This window comes from Ptychodera flava, chromosome 8 (assembly GCF_041260155.1).
Source record: "Ptychodera flava strain L36383 chromosome 8, AS_Pfla_20210202, whole genome shotgun sequence".
NCBI classification, from domain to species: Eukaryota; Metazoa; Hemichordata; class Enteropneusta; family Ptychoderidae; genus Ptychodera; species Ptychodera flava.
The window spans coordinates 38,993,469-39,009,549 of NC_091935.1; the positions used below are offsets into that span (position 1 = coordinate 38,993,469).

At 37.8% G+C, this 16,081-nt stretch overlaps 1 protein-coding gene across 2 annotated transcripts; it reads right to left on the reverse strand.

The window, feature by feature from the left end:
- Positions 1 to 329: 329 nt before the first annotated feature.
- Positions 330 to 14,132, reverse strand: LOC139139283 (neogenin-like). Of its 2 annotated transcripts, none has more exons than XM_070708144.1 (6): positions 13,694 to 14,132; positions 9,185 to 9,469; positions 8,171 to 8,455; positions 6,664 to 6,950; positions 6,318 to 6,345; positions 330 to 5,074 (listed from the first exon to the last, which is right to left on the reverse strand). In XM_070708144.1, exons 2-4 carry the CDS (start codon positions 9,399 to 9,401, stop codon positions 6,673 to 6,675), a joined length of 780 nt encoding a protein of 259 aa, XP_070564245.1. In that variant the 5' UTR covers positions 9,402 to 9,469; positions 13,694 to 14,132; the 3' UTR covers positions 330 to 5,074; positions 6,318 to 6,345; positions 6,664 to 6,672. The 2 variants fall into 2 exon arrangements, with proteins under 2 accessions (XP_070564245.1, XP_070564244.1); XM_070708143.1 differs by lacking the exon at positions 13,694 to 14,132 and adding an exon at positions 12,865 to 13,018.
- Between the last annotated feature and the right edge of the window lie 1,949 nt (positions 14,133 to 16,081).

Sequence of the window (16,081 nt, forward strand, 5' to 3'; positions counted from 1 at the left end):
CTGGTACCATATAACGCCTTTACCTCACATGTCCTTTGCTTTACAGGTAAATCATACTTTTAAGATATTTTTGTTATTCAAAAACAAATTTTGCGTATGATGCTGACACTGTTAATGAACAGCACATGAAATTTGTTTGAATGAAAATAGTGGTTAAAAACTTCAAAGTGAGTTCGAAAGGAGTTTTTGTAAATAATACCTGTATTTTTCCGGAAATAGAGCTTGTTGTTAATGCCCTTGACAAGTTTTTTAAACAAACTCACAATTTCAACCTCCTCATCATCAATAACAATTGCTTTAGGTGTTTTCCTTTCCCGTCTGTTATCACATCCAACATTGAGTTTGAGAAAGCTTTGTTTAAACAAGGCATTGAGTCCATCAATCTAAACAACACATTGAGACAGAATAAACTCGTCTCACAAGCAACCGACAGGAGCCAGTCATCTGCATATTTTATCAACATTAAGATAGAATTCTTGCATGTCATTTCATTGGTATACATGTAGGTGGAGAACAGAACTGGCGATAGAACGCAGCCTTGGGCTACATCTGTATTTAACATAATGCCCTCCACACTGACACGCTGTGGTCGGTCACGTAAAAACTGATTCACCCATAACATAATGTTATGACTGGCGTTCACATTTAAAAGACGCTGTAATAACAGATGTGGTTGAATAGTATTGAATGCTGATGCAAAATACATGAAAAGAACTCGTACATAATTAGGAACCTGCGTTGTCTAAATGGCTTACTATTAGATTAAAACAAGAGTCATCTTGATTGTTGCATCCTCGACTCCCCTGCCTGCCCAATAAGCAAGCTGAAGTGGATCTAAATAATTGGTGACAAATGCAAATAATTGGTCACATAAAAGTCGTTCCAAACATTTTGATATGATCGATGTCAGGGCAACAGGGCGAAAATCATTCAGGTCTTTAGCTCCTGTCTTTTCATAGGGACAGGGATAATGGTAGAGGTTTTCCATAACCGAGGTAAATGATTCAAATTGAACAAAGTATTGAACAGCTAGGTAAATACAGGACTCAGCTCTACGGCACATTGTTTCAACACCCTCCCCTATTTCATCTGTCCCTAGGGCTTAATGCAAATTCAGTCTGCGAAAATATTTCGATTCTTCCTGTACATCACGTTTAAAACATGATTGGTTGAGAGTGTTACAGATCTGATCGCACTCTCTGGTAAAGATGTTTTGATCAAAACATGCATAAAACTGGTTGAGAAACACATGTCAAAGATTTTGTTTAAACGTGTCGGGCATGTGATTTACTGATGCAAATTAGGGAGAAGAGTTTTAATTTCACACCTGTACATAAACCAAGATTACAGTAATAATCCTTTCTGAATATAAAAAGCAGGGCAAAAAGCTCATTATAAAAATTGAAAACTGGTCATAGCCCAGGGGCAGAATCAAGAACACAACAGCAGTGGTCAACAGGCATTATCATAAAGAAAAGAACATATTTATCAACGTCCCCGTACACGTCTCCAATCGCGAACAGTTGCAAAGCCAAAAAGAGCTACCATGGCCCTGAATCCGTGTCGTTTCTATCATTGAACGTACAAGGTTTAAGGGGGAAATGTATTCCAGTGATTTTGTAATTGTATTTCTAACTTTGATGTTGTATCATTTGTCGAAACATGGGGCAGAGATGTTAATGAATTTGAGGAAAGTTTCCCTGGTTATGAAGTTTATACTTCAGTACGACAGAGGAGAGCAAACAGGGGTAAATATCCAGGCGGTATATGCACTATTGTAAGGAAATCGTTTTCTGAAAAGGTGAAACGCATAAGTTTTAATTACATGACAGCAAACTACTTCTATTTGATGGAAGTGTTTTTGGTTTTGATCAAGATATTTTGTTGTGGAGTGTGTATATATCACCAGCTTAATCGAATATTTACGAAGGTTTGTCTTTTGGAAATGGTATTGAACTTCTTGAGAATGAATTTACTGATGTACTGGCTAAGTTATCGGACGTTTATGTAATTATCACAGGTGATATGAATGCTCGAACTGGTCAAGAATTCGACTACATTTTTAACGATGACACTGCATTTGTTATCGAGGAAAATGTTTTGTATAACAAAGATTATTTTAATGAACCGAGGTCATCTAAAGAAAAAGAGGTCAACAGGTATGGCCGCTCTCTGCTTCCCTTATACTGCATGCTGTTCTTTCAATATGCATAAGGTGATGATTCACAGTGTGGAGAATTTACATGCACTGCTGTGTATAGCGAATGATGGCGCTAGTGTACTAGATTATACAATTGTACGTTTCTGCATTTTTATATCCTAAAATGTATTCTTTCTCAATTATTTTACGTTCAGATTCCAATCATTTTTCCATGTCTTTCAAATTTAACAGGGAAATCCATAGTAACAATGGCACCAATGTAAGTTTTCATCGTGCAAAAGTATGTGTGGGATCCAGTGAAAGAGAAAGACTTTTTAGAATGTTTAAAATCGCAAAGAATTGTTTGACAGTTAGAAAATATTGTGGTAGATCCTTGTACTGATGTATCCGTTTTCATTCAATTTGTTGGAGAAGCTTTCAAGTCATTTGCGAAAAACATGTGGAATGAAAAGGCGTATCATATCAGGTTCAAGAACCCAATGCAGACAACCTCGTTGGTTTGATAATGAATGTAGGCAGCTAAAAGAAAAGAAATATGTTATTTTAAATCGTTTCTGCAGAGAGAATGACCTTGATTTGATACAAGAATACAGACAGGTTAAATCTCAACTTAAGGAGATGTGTCACTCCAAAAAAGAAAGTATTTTGAAGAAGAAACATTTAGTTTGATTCCCAGCTATAGTACTGATGTCAAAGTATTCTGGTAAGTTATACGTCGTTTGTCAGTTGTAAGTACACTATAGGTAATATTATCTCCTCAGACGAGTGGTTCGATTAATTCAGCAATCTTTTTTCATTTGATTTTGATGGTAACTATTATTTTCATTTGTCAGATGGACTGAAAGATTACGTGCAGTCTGTCGACGTAATTTTGCTTGATACAGAAAAAGATTGGGACATTTTGAACGGTCCGATTATTAATCCTGAGATTGAAAAAGCGAGAACAATGGAAAGTCGTCTGGACTCGATGGTTTACTGGGTGAATTTTTCAAATCTTCTGAAGCTCTTTTGTTGCCTTTTTAAATGTTCTTTTCAATAAATTATTTAATGCCGGACAGTTTCCAACTGAGTGGACGAAGGCAATTATCGTACCTTTGCACAAGAAAGGTCAAGTAAACTGTACAGGAAACTACAGGGGAATTTCTTTACTAAGTATTTTCAGCAAAAACTTTACTTCAGTTCTCTTCACTTGGTATGATCGATGAGACTCAAAGTGGTTTTAGATGTGGATACTTTACCATAGATAACATTTTCGTGCTTCAAAGTATTGTGCAAAAATAACTTACATTGAAACTGGGTAAATTTTATTGTGTATATGTAGATTTCTCTAAGGCGTTCGACACAGTCGAACGGCAAAGATACGTTTTACCAAAAGGATGTATTCTTGGAAAGATGTTTAAGATTATTCATGCAATGTATCAAAATTTTAAGACATGTGTTAGGTCTCAGGGTACTTTTACAGATTTTTTTGACTGTCCATTAGGAGTACGACAAGGATGTGCAAGATGGTGATGTCATTATTTTATAAATCTGAGCTCACTGGAAGAATTCCCTTCTCTTCGAAAACTTCCAGTTAAATTCGATACAAACAGGTAATTATTTAATTTCCACAGGGCAGTTCTCGCTACTTTAAGGTAGCTACATACCTTTTAGACACTTTCAGATTGTCGGTGCTTTTAAAGTATGCTGTCGATACATTACTTCTGAACGATGCTTGTGTTGAACAACGATCTTCAGCGTATAAAGTTCATGTGGTCAAGGTGCAAAGAACCTGCCAATTAAACTGACTCAGAGCTTAGTTTACCAACCATTATTTCAGGTCTGCGGACTAGATTGAATTGCAGCAGCCACAAATGAGTCTGTCCCATACAACCTTTCATTGCTAGCATCTAGCCCTTATATCTACCAGTAAATCTGAAGATTAGAATGGTCCATTATCTAGATCGAAGTCTGGGATTTTCTTTCTATGCCTTTGGTTTTTTTAATGCGCTCTTAAGATGCTTTTCAAGGAATTTTAATTATCACGCCATATAATTTGAATGGAGCCTCCGGGAAGAAATCGCAGACATGGTTTTGAAGGATATTGTCAAGGCTTGTCAATGAAGAAATTCTAATCGGAAATCTTGCAGCGTGTTTGCATAAGGCGGGAAAAACCGGTTTTTGGAAGGTTCAGCAAAACGCTTGTCACGTGACTCTTATGCAAATAATGACCGTGTACTGTGCTTTGTCGGATAGCTCTATATCAGAGCTTTCAGAAAATGTATACTTTATTGGGGTTTCGGATGTGTTCAATTGAGAAAAAAATAAAAATCTGAAAGTGTCTAAAAGGTATGTAGCTACCTTAAATAGCTTTTGTCTTGTCGAGGGGGGGGGGGCAAACTACATGATATTGAAATGCATTTTGGGCAAATAGTCGACTTCTCACCACAGCCTAGAGTTTGAGATAGTGATATAATGAACACAATTAACGCACAAATGCAATTGTTTTCTCTTTGTTCTTGAAACTAGCTAAAAATTTGCATATTTTCAGCTTTTCGGGCATTTCTTGTGTAAAATTCCTGTATAACCTGAAACTTTACTCTTGCTTCTGCAATCTTATGTGTTTTACCTTTAGAAATCCGCCATATAAAGTTGAAAATATGGCCCACTACCTGATACTTTTATTAATCACATAGGTGGAAACATCGTATTTAAGGTTCTGAAAATTCTAGACAATCTCCCAGCAACTTCATATTCACCTAGTATCCACAGGAAGAAACTTAAGATGACATGAACATTTTGCAGGTCAACGATACATACTATTTTTTATTATAATGTCATTTGAAAATTTGATGCCTTCATGTCTCATACAACCTTGACTCATTGTCTGAATGAAGGCCTGTTTCTGCCTCCCTGGTAGTCCCTCTACGCGTCCTGAAACACAATTAGAATTTGCAATTATATTCATGTAGGAAAAGAAAGAGATGTGTTTAGAATGCTTGCACTTACAAGATTATTCAAGGTTAACATATACTCTAACACATGTCTATAACATCTGTGAAGCTGCAAATGTCTGTGGAGAAGGTTTTATGGGTACAGAGAGAAAGAACTCTTTATATTTAGACACATAGGTTCCTTTGTGGCCTGTAAAGCCAGGCAGCATCAGTCTACAATAAAAGATCAAATTTAGTTGCACCATCCTCTATATTCGTTCATGTGCTTTGTTAATGCATAAAATATGAATCGCATGGATGATTAAATTATGTTTACAAGGCCAGTGGAAATATCAACAGCCATGTACATTTTAAACCTCGATAATTTCATTTGAAACAAATTCTTTGTTGCGATATGTCTATTCAAAGTCACCTGGTATGCATCATTTCGGTGCTGATACATTCAAAGATTAAGTCATAGACGAGATTTATAAACCGACAACTATAGGTCTTATGAAACACCTCACAAAAGGGTTTTAAAATGTAGCAAGTGTAAAGAAAATTGAATACAAAGCAATCCACCACTTGTTACGAGAAGCACGAAAAAGCAGACAAACATTTCGTCAGTACTGAGACAGAAAGGGGCTCTGCAGGAAAGTATGAAAACGCAATAGGAATAAAAACAAACTAAGAGACAACAAAGAACGTTACAGATCAAACAAAAGTATTGATCTACACATCGATGTCAACTTGTGCAAGTTTACAAAACTTCGATCTAGATAATGGACCATTCTAATCTTCAGATTTACTGGTAGATATAAGGGCGAGATGCTAGCAATGAAAGGTTGTATGGGACAGACTCATTTGTGGCTGCTGCAATTCAATCTAGTCCGCAGACCTGAAATAATGGTTGGTAAACTAAGCTCTGAGTCAGTTTAATTGGCAGGTTCTTTGCACCTTGACCACATGAACTTTATACGCTGAAGATCGTTGTTCAACACAAGCATCGTTAAGAAGTAATGTATCGACAGCATACTTTAAAAGCACCGACAATAGCATTATCAGAAATGGCCATAACTGTGTTTGTCCCAGCCTTTTATTGCTAGCAGCTTGCTGGAAGCAAGTCCACACATGTCTGAACTCAATGATGCTTTACTTGCAGATTTGATGCTGATAGCGATGCCACATTGAAATGCAATAAGAGCTATCTCAACTGGTGTAGATTAGAATCATCTGGCACTTACCTGTAAATGGAGGTGCATTACATTTTACCTGAAATATAGATATCCGGTATATCAAATATTTTCTGCTAAATAAGCGGTTCAATTCTGTCATTAATGTCTTCTAGACCCTTGCAAAATATCCTATTTGAGTCACTTACATTGGTCAATGTTTCAGAAACACCAGTAGGTACATGTAGTCTACCGGCGGACGAAATTTATAAGTCCTGATTATTTTAACCAATGCATTCATTATCAGTGCTCACCTGGACTTTGCGATGTTGACATTCACATTCTTATCAGAAAGGTGATATTTCAAACTTTGTTGTTTTAGGACGATTACAGTGGAATTACAAAAGACAAAGCTTACCTTGGTCTGTTATTCCTGTGACTTCCTCGCTGTAAGGCCCAGCACCTTTAATTGTGTGTGCTTTGACTTGAATGAATAGGCGGTTCCTGATTCGATGTTGTTGAATGTAACAGTGGTCAATCCTGTCGTACGAGTTTCTATATACCCAACGTCGTTTTTTAAAAAAACACAGTCGTACCACAAAATTATTCCATTCCGTTTGTCCTCGTCTGGTGCTTCCCATGTGAACGTCATTGATCCACTTGTGACTTCACTAATGACAATATGAATAGGTGGACCGCTAGGTACTATGGGAAAAATCCACCAAATTTATGTTACAGTAATGTTTGCAGTGTTTTATATCAAAGGCCATTGGCACCCTCATTAGTGCATGTATGAAATCTCTCAGCAGTAAAAGTTTGTCACATATTCAGTCTGCATATAGTAAGAAGATATAATTTGTCAATCAGCTTGTTGGGGCTATGTGATAAATCGTGATTTTTCTGTCGCGGAGAGTGCATGGTCCAGAAATAAACCACAGTAATATAATTCAAGGATAAGCTAAATATTGCTCCGTGGTGCAGGTGGTGTGGTTGATCCTGATCTATGGACGATGATGACATGACAGTATATAAACTCCTTTAAGGTGGAGATGCACATTGCCGACACATTTTTTTCAAAGGAATATTTCTCATCAAAGATGACTAGGAAACCACCTCATACTATATATTTTCATAAAGCAGAGAATCTAAAGTTAAGTATGGTAGCAATAGTTTACTTGCAGGATGAAGGGGTGTATATTTGGGGTAAAAAGCTTTCGATTTTGGTATTAATGATAAAAATTAATTCAAGTCGAAAACGATACTATTTTCTGAAATGGAATATTTCACTTGAAAGAAAAGTATATGTAGAATAAAACAACTATTTTATGTCACATTATCTATCTTCATTCTAAAATGGCATGGTATGAAAGACTGACACTCAAAAAAGGGACTAAAAACATGATTAGCAAAATTAAAATACCTTTTATTCAAAATATAAGATTTTCATTGCCAAACAAACTACTTTTTATATAGCATTTAAAGAACATAATATAAAAAGTTAAGAAAATTTGACGCAGCCAAAATGGAGTTAAATTCTTTGGAAATATTGAAATTGGGAGAAAAAAGAAGCCAGAAAATTGGATGATCTGCATACATTTCCATAAATTAACACTTCTTTATCTCGCAACTTTCGACTGCTTGACAACTTGAAGTTAAAAGTTGAGCCCAACCAATATTTTAATCTTGGGTTAATAAAGTCATTAAAATTGAATGGATATTTGCAAAATAAATTTTGCGCAGAATGCACTGTGTTGGGTGCAGCGTCCCCTTAAAAACCACTTATTACTGACTTATTTTAAAACGAAACAGTTTTTAACATTCTTCTGGTACCAATGTCAAAAGTATAAATATGCAGAATAAAATAGTTAATCAAAAGATGATCAAGAGCGAGAAACTACTGAGTGACAATTCTGAAAATGACTCACCATCCTCGTCTGTCCGAATACTAACCGGAACAGAATTTGGTCCTCTTCCAGCAGAGTATATCTCGGCAACACTTATCTGATAAACCGTATAGGGTTTCAAATTTTCCAACACAAGCGACGTCTGATTGGGGTCGTCGACGACTTCGAGGAAATACATGTGTCCTCCAGCTTCCTTATAGAACACCTCATAACCCTTGACCCCAGAGCTCTCTACCATCTGCCAGCTGACTTCGATGGATGTAGACCCTAAGACGTTCAGTATTGGGTGTGGACTCTCCGTCAAGACTGAAAATTATTCAAAACAAATGCCTTTATAGCCTTTATAGCCTCTCAGATTGCACCAGACTGTGCCATTCCATACATCGATTTCTCAAAATTTTCCACGCAAGATAGGGGACACCCCTTCTGACACTTTCCCTCTCAGCCTCTTGCGTGTTCTCCCCCTGTACTTTCAAATTTTGCCCATTTAGATATCCTTGTGAAAACCCTGTCATGATACACATCCAAATTAACAATACCGTTCGGCTGGATACCGGTTATAACGTGAGCCTTTATATCTATATTTTGTTGTGACTTTGAATTTTATTCTGTTGGTTTCTCGTTTTTCAACTGACATGAGATATCCGATAATAATCTAGCACTCGTAGCAGGCTAGGCCTACACCATGCTTTGAAAGGATTTTACTATTGCTATATTTTTGTAAATTTCACAAATTATTGTATTGATGTTTATCTTTTCAAGGGGGGGGGGTGGTCAGTCACGATTTCTGTAACTTAGAGGGGGTTACTCAAATTCATCGCGGTTGGCAGGATGGTTACTCGAAATTTCGGAGTTCCCGATGAAATTCCTCCGGACCCCCAGGCCGTAAATTATGACAGTTTCCTTCTTTTCAAACAAATACATTTTTCACATTCTCCCTGTGTCAACAGTATAAATGTTCAAAATAAAACGGTTTATGAAGAGATGATCGAAAGCGAGAAACTACTGAGTGACTATATTCTGAAGATAACTCACCATCCTCGTCGGTCCGGATGCTAACCGGATCGGAAGTTGGTCCTTTCCCAGCAGAGTATATCTCGGCAACACTTATCTGATAAACCGTATAGGGTTTCAAATTTTCCAACACCAGGGACGTCTGATTGGGGTCGTCGACGACTTCGAGGAAATAAATGTGTCCTCCAGCTTCCTTATAGAACACCTCATAACCCTTGACCCCAGAGCTCTCTACCATCTGCCAGCTGACTTCGATGGATGTAGACCCTAAGACGTTCAGTATTGGGTGTGGACTCTCCGTCAAGACTGAAAAATATTCAAAACAAATGACTTAGCCACGCACGTAATTCCGCTACTGTTATTTTCTGACATCTCAATATAAAAATCCTTCCTCTTCACAACACCTGCTAACATCCGCTCAGACGTGCCACAGTCGCCAGTTTTCTAAAATTCCGCTCTGCGCCTACGCGCCCAGTAGACGTCGTATGTACACACGTCTACTGGGCACGCAGGCGCAGAGCGGAATTTTAGAAAACTTGTTACTGTGCATGGACGTTCCCATACTGTTCCCACGTCCTTGTTGGAAAACTCGTTAGGTTTTCTGTGGCATATGCTATGGTGACCAAATATCTGGAAATCGGTGACCAAATATCTGGAAATCTTTCACATAGGGTCACTGTCCCTGTCAAATGAACAACTTTCTTTCGTTAGCTAATCCCTTTGTGACGGTCTACTAGGGATCAGCTCTTTTCACTTAAATGTGTGCAGTGTGCGAGAGACTACAGTAGAATTTTCGGAGCAAACAACTTTGAATCCTCAGGTTACCGGGATTATGAAATTCATACCTTGATGTTCAGTACCGCTTTACGTTTAACTGAAAGTTTTGTCAATTTGTTTCGGACCGGGTTCACAAATTCAAAGTCTACTAGGAGAGCAATCGACCCGTAAAAAGAACTACTTTAAAAAGGCTGTGAAATAGTAGTTGCAATTAGTTTGCGCCCTACTTTCCCATTATCAACACGTCCACTTACACGAATTTTATAATGTTATACTCGGTGTCATGATCTAAACCCTGCAGGGCGTAAAAGGTCAAGTTAGACGAAGGGATGGGTTTAGTCAACCAGACGTTTTCAGTAGTCTTCTTGAAAAGTACAGTCGCTGCTTCAATAGGTCGTGACCCTGTGTATGGCTCGGCGTTAGGATTGATCGTTAAACTGTATGGTCCTGCTGCAATCAGACTCGGCGAATTTGACGGTACCGCAATTTAAAAGGGGCGAATTCTCAGATGGACCGTTATACCAAACGCAATTTAAGAAGGTTCTACTATAACTGTTTGACTTTGTTGTTAAACACATCAAGGCTGGAATACACAGTCACACAAGAAAATGTTTATTTATATTAAAGTAATAATATCTAGCAATTATATTTAATAAGTACACTAGGAAATTGAAATTAATTAAGACGATAATCGCTACGTATCAGATGTCAATTTAGATTAAGTAGATCTCATTGCACAAAACTGCACAAAAAATGGCAAAATCAGCGATGATACATTGAGAAAACGAAGAAAATAAAAAATATGCTAACGTTGTGACTGACAAGAGGGACCAGCCCAGACGTCAGTCAGTATCTCATGTACCACACTGTTGTGGCTATATCTCAGTTCCTATTCAGGACTATTATGGCCGACCCTTCATGCTATAATATTGAAACGACAGGAATCGTTTTGAGGATTCGCTGTTTCTAGTCGTGTGTTTGCCACTAGAAAGAAAGGTCCAAAGTAAGTCCGAGATAGGTTTGTGGTAGCATTTGTCCATGCTCTGAGCATGTGATAGTCGGTGCTGATAGCTGTACCTGTACACCTATGAGACATCACCAGGCACCGACCACACGGGATGCGGTACTGAGATAGCTCAGGCTGTCAGACGTGCCGTCATATATATATTTCCATCTGCTTGGAAAATAAACAATTTCCTGTGTCGTTAATAAAGAGAAGCACCTATTATTCCTGTGAGTGACAGACGTTTTCATCACTTTCTGCATTCAGAAAAACACAAATCAAATCAAATCAAATCTTTCAAATCAAGGCGTTTTTGTGGGGTTTTTTTCGTGAAGAATATTACATACAGTACAGTTAATCACCACACAACCATTGTCTTTGATATGTCTGTTTGCTTTTCTTAGCCAAAGCCTCTCTAATTCTGTAGAAAATCTAAAACATTGCTTTACGTTTTAAGACACGTCGATTTATCCTCTTCATCGAACAGAACTATAGTATCTAATTTACATCAATAACAATGCTGAAAAATGAAACCCTTATTACAACTACAAACATTTGCTTTTTCTACTCATGTGAAATATCACTCTGTTACTCAGTATGTCTCATTCATTGTATAATAGTTACCTATACTTGTACAGTGGATAAAAAAAAACTGAAGCTAGTCAATGCTGATAACAGGTGACACAAGTACTAAGCAGACTTCTTAAAGAAAACAAATGAGCTTGTTGTGGTCATTTTTTTCGAATGTAGAAACCGACTCCCGGTGCTCTACTGTTTTATCCACTATTGTTTTTGTATAATTAATGTAAGCCACTGTTCGCAAGTATTAAAAGAAAATTCTCAGGCCAAAAAGATGGTTTCTAAACTTTTTTATCGACACAAGTTGTGTGTGATGTTTATTTTCCTTATCCACTTTATTTCTAGATTATTATAGTAAACATTTCTTTCTTCACAGAACTACGCGATCATTTCCTTCTCTTCCTCTTTAGCGTTTGATGGTAAAGTATGGAAGGCTGCTGCACGTGTTTGTTGAAACTTGTGTGGAAATACCACTTGGTACTGTGTAATACAAATAATTGTGTGCGTTCCAAACGGAACGTACTTGGAACGTTTTATTATTATATTCAGGGTTAGCAGACAAAGTCTTCTTGCATGTCTGCCAAAATTATTAAAGCCCCCCCCCTCCAAAAAAAAATAAGTAACCCCCAAAGATAATGATGAGAATTTCATGGCCCCAGCACGTCTTTGCTAGTGAATGTTGACTTTTTAATAGTGTTTTATTCTTTTTGTTGAAACATGAACAGTAAATTGCATATTTTGACAATTTTGCTTCCAGCTTTTTTTCCGTGTATCAAATAGAGTTCCTTGGATTACCAACAGCATTTTGGAACATCAGGTACTTACTTCGTCGATGCGGCATATCAGTGTCAAATATGTATTGTTATTGTTGACAATGGATAGGACCGGACAAGAATTTGACCATCAGCAAAAACAAAACAATGCATCGAGTAAAAAAACAGTCAAGGATGGCAAGGTGAATTCGAATATAGAGTTTTTAACACAATGTGGAAAATAGACCTAGAACTAACATTTGTTGACAAAGACATGCAGTCAAGGTATAAAAACAATTGTGACAAGTTACAGCTACTTGGCATTTAATTATGCCAATGTTGCAATGAGTGTTTTTGATGTGTGTGTGTGAGAGAGAGAGAGAGAGAGAGAGAGAGAGAGAGAGAGAGAGAGAGAGAGAGAGAGAGAGAGAGAGAGAGAGAGAGAGAGAGAGCTCATTAATGTTTATCATCGAACCATCGAATCATCTGTTACATAGACTTGCATGTATTGGTTCACTCCACGCACGGCGATGCAGGATTATATCAATTCAAGAACCTGTGGTTAAATGAGATTAGCAAAAGTTACTGACCTTGACTGAACGTTACAGCACACAGAATAAGTCGCAACATTCTGCAATAGTATTGTCGCAACTCTTTCCAAGTTCGGTTAGAATTTTAACTGTAATACATTGCATAGAGCAGGTTCAACACTACCTTTCTACTCATGATTAATATTAATGAGCACTACCATATATGGTAATAAGGGATCCCTTACCTGTATATGTGCCCCTATCACAGTGCTTTGACCATAGACAGTATAGAGGGGGAAGACCCCTCTACTGTCTATGCTTCGACCAATGCTATCACCGACTAATATCAGACTTAATTTGGATCCTATCATCTACTAATAGACAAAAGACTAGGAACAGTAAAACCTCAAAAAGATTTATGTTGTTTCAAAGGCATGATTGGTCGGCCATTGCGGGCCAATGTGATTGCCACAACAGTGGTATATGTGATCGATATCGAGGCTGTATGTGTACTGTTGTCTGGACTGGTCATCATCATACTTACAACGTTAGCTTTTTTCGGTATTTTTCCTTCGTTTTCTCAATGTATCATCGTAAATTCCGCCAGTTTTTGTGCGATTTACAAACGATACACACTAATCTAAATTGACATTTGACACACAGCAATTATTGCCTTATTCCTCTTTAATTTCCTGGTGTAAAATTACTAGATATTATTAAGTAAATGGAAAATACATGTTGTCCTTACACCCATTGTCAAGTACGGAAGTATGAAAAAGACGAATGATTTGTACGTTCAGATTGTCACAGATTATAAATGTCATATTGTCTGAGAACAAATGAAATGATTACTTCATTTCCCGTTACGAAATGTGATCTGTCATATTACCTTGAGTCGTCTAGTTCGTATATCCGTTTGACCGCTAACCACCAACTTCTAAAGAGTTTACTCTGTTGACCTTTGACCAGTTTAAGCCTTCAGTTGCATTTACAGGATGTTGCCCTGAAATGATGAGACAGTCTGTGTCACTCGCTTGGTCTTTTTGGAATCCAGTAACATTAAAGAGGCGCTCGCTTCACTCATAGTACACCAATTTATAGTTTTTACATTTCAGAACGAAGGAAACTTTCAAAGTTTGCTGCCATCACGAATGGTGTATTATTATCCTTCCTAGCATCGAGGTAGAACTTTTCATTCTGTCTCCTCCATGGTGAACAGGAATGGTATCTTCATCAGCAGTGACAGCTGTAATCACACGGTGTGAGTGATGAGTCACATCAACATCCCTGACCTTCACTTTGGTGTTAGAGGTCTTGCCAATTGAATAACCAAGACCTTTAAAACTAAGTTACCGAGAGTTCGAGACAGAGTTCAAAATTTCATGATCACCGTACCGGATGGCAAATGTCATGGGGACTGCTGAGTGCGACCCAAAATAACATGACATACAGCGCAGTTAAAATTGAATGCCCTGTCGCTGTGTCGTCCATCTCTATAACGACAAAACATCGTTGGTATGCGGGATTAGGAAAATTTACTCAAACCATCCCAGGGCAGAGAATAAACGTATAAAGCTTTTTTTCGGGTTTCTTAAAGTGAACACCACGCAATGACAACAAAGTGATCAATATAGAGTGTCATGAAGTCACTGACAGTTTCTGATGTCAGAATGACGTAGAGTGTAGGACTATTTTACCCCTGTTTTACTGTAATCAACCTGAGCAGTGTCTTTAAAAGAAAGAAAGTACGTCGAGTACATCACAGAGTTCAGAGGCTTGTTATGAAACGTTCCTGAGCATGTTAAGTCATTGGCATTCTGTTGTTCTTAAATGATGGTGTATAAGCGTGTAAACATGATTTCGTATTTTAGTTTCCGTTTGCCGCTGGAGAACTTACATCGTGATTTAAAAACGAAAAAAAAAGCCTAAAAAAATGAGGTATTATTAATACAAAAGAAACAGTCGCATTCTGCTTGTTCACCTAACTGATTATTCTTTCTCACGCCCGGTCTCTCTGCACCGCGGCATGCACGGCAGAGCTCTTACCAGCGCGTATTTACCGCAATCATGAAGCGCGTAGAATGACGATGGTACGTTGCTATGACTGCCGTGTACATGATGAGCGCGGTGGCTGGAATGGAACGTGCACGCGACGACAGCTATGCACGCGAGCGCCTCTGAACTGTCGTCTGCTGTCCCGGCCTCAGAGATGTATATATACAAGGGTATGCTCATATGAACATGGAACCTGACGATGTGCGTTACAAAAATGTCTTCTTTATGATACTGCAAGGCAGACACTGTTTAATATGGTCAAATCGACAATTACAAACTCTAATGCATTTGATCTTAATCGTAAATATGGTAAATTGTTACAAATGATTGTACAATATCTCAAGTTGCCCAATTTCTGGAAAGTAATCTATAGATCAGACACTTATAGCTTCCTAACTCCTCTTCTTTTGACCATTTCCCATTGCGACTTTCTTCAAGGTTTTGCTAAATTGTTTATGTTATACTGTATTTTGTTTTATTTTATAACTCTTCTTAAATTCTTATTCCCCTCGGACTTACTGTATGTTAAATAAAAGACTGAAGAGGATCCGTTATGTGTGCACCGCCTGTCAAAGGTTTTTTGTGACCACATCTCGTCACGAGTAAACTTAAAATGTTTGACCGAGGAATGATTTCCGCCCATTGAAATTTGTCAGGTTTGCATTTAAGATGAGTTTTATTTAACCAAGTTGATCGTTTTTCTGGAGGGTTATGAGCTTGGTCTGGCCACGGCCCCTCCTTGAAACAGGGTCTGATGTTTGGCCTATGGTGATTGCAGACGCGTTCTAACTCGGTCAGTTTTCTTTTCAAAGATCTGCTATTCATTTGCAATACAGTCCCTGCAATTGAAAACACTATAGATGTAATACAGAAAATGTAATGAGGGCAACATAACATCAAGAGATCCACACGAACAAAATGTAGTGTAATGACAAAAACTGGTTTCAGTTTGTCGTACTATTCGGTGACTCTATCGCTGGAAAGTCCTTAGATTCAGAACCCACATCCCAGGGTTTTATGGATCACAAAGCCTGTATAAGTCCTGAGTATTTTCATTCTCACTTTTGCATATGATCTAACGGATGTCTGTGCTATAAATATTTTGATTGCTGTTTGCCGGAGTCGTTAGATAGCACTGGTCCTGCCAACAACGCAATAAACGTCAATTATCATCACCCGTTGATAAAATGAATGTACGATTACTTTAACGAGTAAGTAAAAG

Bases quoted from the DNA above. Each gene is read 5' to 3' on its own strand.
- LOC139139283 (XM_070708143.1), bottom strand. From the start codon at position 12,904: ATGTTGCGACTTATTCTGTGTGCTGTAACGTTCAGTCAAG. The intron at 9,470-12,864 runs GTCAGTAACTTT...AATATTTTTCAG, and splicing joins TGCTGTAACGTTCAGTCAAG to TCTTGACGGAGAGTCCACAC. The intron at 6,951-8,170 runs GTGAGTCATTTT...TTTTTCCCATAG, and splicing joins TATTCGGACAGACGAGGATG to TACCTAGCGGTCCACCTATT.